This window comes from Oreochromis aureus, linkage group 22, assembly GCF_013358895.1.
Source record: "Oreochromis aureus strain Israel breed Guangdong linkage group 22, ZZ_aureus, whole genome shotgun sequence".
In the NCBI taxonomy this organism is placed as follows: Eukaryota; Metazoa; Chordata; class Actinopteri; order Cichliformes; family Cichlidae; genus Oreochromis; species Oreochromis aureus.
In genome coordinates, this window is record NC_052962.1 from 12,810,831 (window position 1) to 12,818,335 (window position 7,505).

The 7,505-nt window shown below is 43.9% G+C and overlaps 1 protein-coding gene across 1 annotated transcript; it reads right to left on the bottom strand.

Moving 5' to 3' along the window:
• Positions 1 to 2,888: 2,888 nt before the first annotated feature.
• On the bottom strand, positions 2,889 to 7,274 carry heyl (hes related family bHLH transcription factor with YRPW motif like). The gene is made up of 5 exons (XM_039605753.1): positions 6,702 to 7,274; positions 4,525 to 4,591; positions 4,351 to 4,434; positions 4,151 to 4,232; positions 2,889 to 3,983 (listed from the first exon to the last, which is right to left on the bottom strand). The coding sequence occupies exons 1-5, from the start codon at positions 6,779 to 6,781 to the stop codon at positions 3,301 to 3,303; spliced, it is 996 nt and encodes a 331-aa protein (XP_039461687.1). The 5' UTR covers positions 6,782 to 7,274; the 3' UTR covers positions 2,889 to 3,300.
• Between the last annotated feature and the right edge of the window lie 231 nt (positions 7,275 to 7,505).

The window sequence follows — 7,505 nt, forward strand, 5'->3', positions numbered from 1 at the left end:
CTGAAAATGTTCTGGAATCACTTCTAAGCTAAAACTCCTGGCAAGGATCTTTTAGGTTAAGTTAGGAGCTCTCTGAGAGGATTCTCAGAATCTTTAGGGATACGGGCCCAGGAGTTTAACCACTTTGCAGTAACAGGTGTAATGGAAATATTGTCTGCTGTCAGGGCTACAGCACTATGTTCATACAAAATCAGCTAAACTTGTGGTTTTACAGGTTATGCAGCAAATATAATGTCCACTATCCTGAATAAAGAGAATATAACTGCAAGGTCCCAATTCTGGATGAACATTGTTTTAATGAATTTTAACTGCTTAGAATTGTTTGTTGTTATATGTTTATGAATTATCAATTTTTGCATTGTGCAGTTTATTTGTTTTATTACATTTTGGTGGAAGGAAATGAATCTTTGTCCCTACATGTTCTTCCTTTGCTTTTGCACCTTTGTAGTTTTAACAGCAGAGGTCACTAAATTAACTGCATAAACCACTGTGTTCAGTATAGACTTACTTTGGACATTTACTTGGCAGTGGATCTGCTAATCACCTTAATTTTCAGTGATCTTTTTAACATTAGATTTATATGCTGGCACTACCATTATTTAATAAGTAAACCCTATTGGGTAATAGTGTTATACAGCGTCTGGGGACCTGAATGCTTCTTTAAAACTTTAAAACATCGGCCTGAGAACAGTACGGTGGTGCAGTGGTTTGAGGGTTAGGGTTGGCCTGGAAAAAAGGACTGTATAGGAAGGATGGACATGGCCATTACATTATTAGATGGTTTGCAGTCGGTCCACTTGTCAGCTTGATTTTCCTTCAAAAAATAAAGAACTGATGGCTTTTTCATTTTCTGTTCATTACATAAATTTAAAGTTGAGTTTTGGGGGCCTTTTGTTTGTAGTATTTGTCTGTCATTAGCTGACAGGCAGTTTTTCACCCCAGATAAATTAGGTGCGAGGTGAGACAGGAGGAATTTATCACTTGGAGCTCATGATAATCAGACTTATTTGATTTCAATGAGTGCAACAGCTGCCTCACAAAATCCTTAAGAAGTAACGGGCTGGGGTCGCCTAAGCTAATGTTAGCCACATATATTTAGTTATATATATATAAAATTCTATAAAATTTAAAAAATCAATAGTGATGCATGCATGTCACTTGCAGGCTGGCCATTAGAAAGACTGTCTTTTACTCCCCTGTCTATGGCACAGACAGATAAAAAATGAACCACGTTCCTATTCTCGGAAAATTATATCTATATATAGACATGTAATTTTTTAAAAATCAGCTGTGATGCATTGATGTGGGTGAGTTTACTTTGTTCTCTCTCTGATTTGTTTCGGCCATCCTTCCTGCATGCTGAGCCCTCCTCTTTTCTTCACTGAGTTTGCACCATGTCCTGTTGCCTTACACTCACATACACACAGCATTTCCCTCCTTCTTTCTCCAAAGTTTCCTTCCCTCCTTCCTTGCACATCCCTCCACCCTCACTCTCTCCCCTCCCCCGTGGGAAACCCAGCGCAGTGTGACTGTGGTTGTCCTTCCTGGAAGCTGTGGTGGTGACTCTGGCTCCTCCACGCAGAGGCTAGAATAGTGCCAGCCAGCCTATGTGTGTCTGTGTTGTCTGTATGCCTGAGTGCGTATCTGTGTGTGTATATGTGTATGTGTGTGCGTACACCCTCCACAAACATTCCACCACCACACTGTCCGTCGGTCCGACCGCCGGCCGGCATCGCACGAGAGCCACGCCGTCACCGCGGTTCAGTCCTGACGCCAGCCCTGAATACTCACATTACACAAACACATACACACACACGACCATGCACACTGCATAAACAAAACACTCAACAAAGCACACACACACACACACACAAAGAAGAAAGCGCAAGAGACTGGCTCGAGCCCACAAAAGCACACTCACTCAAATAAACAATATGCACTTTGCGGAACACACACATTTTTGGACCGCAGACCACAGACATTGCATCCTGAAGTAGATCAAAGCGTTCCCCAGCAGTAAACACACACAAGGCTCTTCTCTGCCCTCTCATCCCCGCAGAGCAGTTTTGGTGAAGCATGGCACAATTATGCCGATGTTTTTGAGAAACAAGCTTGTTGCAAGTGTCATTCATCAGCTTTCGGGGGCTTCTTGTGCACCCCGTACACGCTGGCCCACTCTCTGTGATTCACACTGCTTCTTTTCCTGTCCTTTTAAACCCTCGCAGTCCCCGTAACCCTGTCTCCTGCCTCCCTCCCACCCTGTTATTGAACGTCTACACCAAATCAGTCACTCAACCACAGCCCTTCAGATCTTTTCCTTTTGTTTTCCCCTCTCTGTCTCTCTCTCCTCTCTCTCCATCCCTCCCTTTTCGCCCTCGTCTTTTCTGTCTCTCCATTGTTGAGGAGACAGTGGCGCAGACAAACAGGGAGAGAAGATATCCGCTGGTGTACCGCAAGATTGGAGAGAAAGAATGGCAGAGAGACAGCAGAGGAGAGGAAGATACATAGACTGATACGAGGGTAAAGTTAATTACAGGGGACCGCCAATTAGAGGGCAAAGTGATGGGCCTGTTTGCTTCGCCGCGGCATCCCAAAAACATCACCATCTCCCACCATGTTTATCCTCTGCAGCCACAAGACCACAGCTCCCATCAGCCATCACTGGAAACAGCTCAGATACCAAGTGGGTTATGGCTGGGGAACATGCAGGCAGTGTTTGCAGACATAGTTAATATACGGATAAACGCCTAACATGCAGTCTTTTTTTCTTTTCTTTTTTTTAACCATTCCTTTCCCATTTGTATTGATAGCAGATGGCATATCTGCAGTTACATGTTTGCATTTACTGATATAATCGGAGAAAAACACAGGAAACTTGAGCAAAGAGATAAAGGCACTTGGTCTTTATAGAAATTTTGTCAAACATTCACCAGAAAGCATGATCAAAAGTATAAATGTTTTGGAAAAACAGAAACATCACAGTTCTGGGATCAGTAAAATCTCAACCACACTCTCTGTTGAGTGTTTTACTGTGATTATGGCTCTGGTGGACACTCTTCTTTGTGTGTATTTGTCAAGCAAAATCAACAATATGACTTTATTCAGAGCTACTCATTCACATTCCCTCTTTGTTCCGTAACATATGATTGTGATCGTCTGAAACTTTACCCATCACCGGATATGGCTTTTTAGAAGCAGAAACAATCATCAAAGGTTGAATACTTCTTTCTCCAAAGGAATCAATATTTGCTACATAGAGCACATGGGAGGTCCATGTCCACTCAAATAAAGAGCTGACCCTCAAAAAGCACCGATCTCAGTCCCCCATCCTTGGGCCGCCTTGGCTGAGCCGCTCAAGCCCCTGCGCTGGACTGTGGGAGACCCCATAGGTGCAAAGGGCCTGAAAGAGACTTGTGGAGGGGCGGAGGATGAGGAAGTGGAAGAGGAGGAGGTTGAAGGAGAGGAAGAGGAAGGGGTTGAGAGAGGTAGAGGTGAGGCTCTGGTGGAGCTGTGAGGAGACGGCTGTGGTGGTCTGGAGGGGGCTAGGACTGGCGACGCTGCGAGGGAGGGCACCCTGTGGACGGTGGCAAGAGCTGTAGGTGCAAGGAGCTGTGGTGCACCCTGCTGGCACCCAGCCAGGGGGGTGAGGCGTAGGGAGGCGGGTGATGGGTAGCTCCCTAGCAGGGCCAGATCCCTTCGCCCGCTGGGGAAAGGAGGTGAGGAGGAGGCTGGCGAGTTAGGGGAGATTTGAGGGAAGGATGCCCACGGCCAAGGAGCGAAGGGCAGGGCGGAAGCTGGGGGTGACTGCAGGAGAAGAGGGTCTAGCTCACTCGCGCAGTGAGAGAGGTGGGAGACCAGACGAGCTCCTATAGGGTCTGGGGAGTCCCCCTCAAGTGAGCTGAGGTACCGTACCACCTCTCCAACGCACTCCCTGAAGCCCAGGGTCCTGTAGTCGACTGCCAGAGCCCTCGCATCAAAGTATCCTGAGGTGGAAAAACAGTTCAGTTTAGTCTTTGCTGAATAAATGCAGGGGAAGGCAGTAAAAATCTCTTGTCTAAAAGAGGAGGATGACAAATAATTATCAATCACTGTTTTTTATGCTATTTGGTAGAATCTGAATAGGGCAGCAAGCAAGAGTCCAAATTGTCACCTTTTCCTCCCATGGCATGCAGCAGTTTGAGGTGGTCCACTGTCATCTGCAGAATCTCTGCTTTCTCTAACTTTGATGAACCCTGCAGTGAAAATTAGCAACACTTTGATCAGTGGCACAATGACAGAAAGCTGCTTAATCTTTTAGTTTTATTGTCTAACTATGACAAAAAATATCATCATCTCAAATTCATTCCTTACCTGTTTTTCAAAAGCGCTGGGCACCAGTCTACGGAGCTCTGACAAGCTGTGGTTGATGCGGTCTCTGCGCCTCTTCTCTATGATCTGCATAAGAAAAAAAAAAGCAAACTGAGTTGCAGACCCAACTGAAAAAGAGACAGAACCGATTAACATCCAATGATCTAATCCACTCACCCCTCTTCTCTTCTTTCGAGCCAGAATCTGCGAGGCGCTGCCTGGAGACATGGACCCGGTGACTGGGCTGTACCACGAAGATAGTGTTGAAGCAAGAGAGCGAGATGAGTAAGAAGGGACACAGAGGGAGAAAGAAAAAAAATCATTTGATTTTCCTGCATATTGTTATTATTACCCTCCTTAATATGACACAGAGGCAGGATGGCACACCAACTCCCTTCAATCTAATTTGTTTTTTGGGCACAGAAAAGCAGAGCAGTGCCCGGGAGAGGAGGGAAGATGAGATTGTTTTCACTTTAATGCATTTCTGGACATTAGTCTCAGTAAAATGACATGCTGTTCTCCTTTCCGTCTGAGCAAAAGCACTTTTAGAAAAGATGATTATATAGCCTCGAGGCGATGCTTGCGCTCACATGGGGCTCCAGCACGCTGCAATGGGAGCATGAGCTCCTCCGAGTACAGTCATCCAATATGGATTGTGTTTGTTTGTGAACTCTCATCTTACAGGCCTGAAAGAGACTCCGAGCCTCACAGTTCCCTCCAAACTGGCCCGCTAGAGACTTATTGCGTTTCTATTAGATTTTAACATGAGGGCTGCCAGTTTAGCTGTGTGTTTTTGTTTAGGTTTATCTTTGATGGGGTTGACTTGAAAAGGCAGCGCTGTCTTCTGTTTGCATGTCACATGGCAATTTAATTTATCTAAACCGTCTTTAGCGTTACTGGCTCGCTCAGCGCCTGTGATGTAAGCAGCACTGCTGGGAATGAGTTTTTGTATACTGTTACAAATACACTTTAATGACTGGCGCTTTGAATCCAAATGTCTTTTAATGCTAAGTCAAGGAATTTGACTAATTTATCTAAAAAGCAAAACGCTTTAATGACTTTAAAATAGAGTGTGCAGCGTTCAGAGTAATTTTACTGTTTATCGGGCATTTTCCACAACAATGGAACAAGTTACATGCAGTGGACTGCGCTTAATCACCTTGGCACTGCAGGCCGCGTTTGCATTCAAAGGTTAGAAGTTTTTTTTTTCCTCTTCCAGAAGTATTTTAGCGTTTAACCAGCTGTTATAACTGTGTAGTTCACATTTTTTATCGGATTTTTCCAGTGCAAAAGCAAGATTTCAGTGTTGGGATTATAACTTTACAATAAAAGCTGAGAAAAACTCATTTGTTTGTGAAAAAGCAGTTTTTCTATGCCTGAAAATGCAGTCTTGGAAATGCAGCAGAAATGTGTGTCTGACACAGACGAGGAGATCTTTCATAAAGTTGCTAATTAAATAACACACTGTTTGCATGGAATAATAAAACTAAACTCATGTGGGAAAATGCACTTTTTTCATATTTAATGTGACGTAAAATATTAAAACTATTTCAGGGTTGTTTATTAAAAAGCAACTCATGAGCTTTCACTTGTGTTTCTCATGTGAAGAAATTTTCTACATCAACTGCAGACATTTAATTTTAAGACGTCATGCTATAATCATTCACTGTGGTTCAAATCAATTAATTTGTTATAAATATACATACATATATAAATTAATATTCCTGAGTGAATGACTTCCTGCTCATGTTTTCATCTCCTGTGTTGACACTGCAGTGTTGACAGGCCTTTTTTGTTTTACATGGATGTCACGCATGCAGCTTTTTCGACTAACCCCTGCACTTGCATGTGCAACAACTGCTGTAAAGCCTCTGTTTTACACAGAAAGTGAACACTGTATATCTTACCTATCGATCTAACATAAATCTGTAATATATCTGCTTTTCTGAACAAGAGAAATTCGCTGACTTGAGCCTCAAACTTAGTTGACACATCAGTTTTTACACTGACATCACTGAAGCGGTTTTTAAATTTGCTTAAAGATTTATAACATACAAATTAAACCGTGTCAAGACTTTAAAAAAATAAAAACCTTTGCACCTGAATGCAGGAATCTTTAAATAATAAGAAGTTCTATTTTGCTGTAATTGCTTTATAAACACAACCTTCTGGGACTTCAAACTTTTCCCACAGTCTTTTAAACTCGTTACTGCGCAGCAGACTGGAAAACATGCTCGGGGCAAATTTGTCTTTAACTTTGTCTGCTAAATACAGCCGCGCGCCATGTAATTTTCTTTTCAAACATGATTGGAGGGAACGTGTTACAATCTCAGGTGTAACTGAAGGAGGCTCACCAGTAGCTATCTTCTTGGCCCACGTCAATGAACTCGTCGGTGTCCGAGTCCGGGGAGCTGTAATCGTGAGGTCTCTTCATTTCTCTGCCCCTTCCTCACTGGCTGGAGCGATGACGTCTGATGACAGAAGGACGAGGAGACTGACAGATCTGGCTGGATGATCTCGTTGGTTCCTGTCTCTGCTGCTTGTAGAAGTCTCCCTCTGGATGAAGCACTCACCCTGCGTGCCCCTCACTCTCTGCTTCTCTTGCGCGGTTACTTATAAGAGCTCTGTTGTCCTTAGTTACTTCTTGTCACTCGTGTTTGTTGTTTTCGCTGTCGTCGGTTCTTCATGCGTCTTCTTTTTTTCTCTCTCTTTCTGTGAGTCAGTGGTGCCACTTGATCAACCCCCAAGGGCCCATGACAACTAAGAAAATTCACAAGCTGCTTTAGTCTTTTACTCTATCACTGTCATCCAATCATAGTCTCTCTCTCTCTTTCTCTGTTATTTCTCTCTTGGCTCGCTCGCTCTGTCACAGCCACCCAATGACAAAACAGGACTTTGGCAGTTTGGGCAGGGTTGCCAGTTTTGGCTCCCCCGCCTCCTTTCCGTGTCCCTCCTCTCTCCCTTTAATCTGCCCTTCTCTGGCTTTTCACCCTCCTTCCCTCTCTCTCGCACCCCCCTCGGCCTCATCTTTCCACCCCTTTGCTCAATCATCCTCTGTCAATTAGCCTCCAATTTCATCCTGCTTTCCTTCCTTCCTTCCTTCTGTCCTGCTTTCTTTCTCATTCTGCTCCTTTAATTATGCTGTTCCATAGAACAAT

Coding starts and splice junctions, on each gene's coding strand:
- heyl (XM_039605753.1), bottom strand. CDS start 6,781: ATGAAGAGACCTCACGATTACAGCTCCCCGGACTCGGACACCGACGAG. Junction 4,592..6,701: donor GGCCAAGAAGATAGCTACTG/GTGAGCCTCCTT, acceptor TTCGTGGTACAG/CCCAGTCACCGGGTCCATGT. Junction 4,435..4,524: donor CTCGAAAGAAGAGAAGAGGG/GTGAGTGGATTA, acceptor TTTCTTATGCAG/ATCATAGAGAAGAGGCGCAG.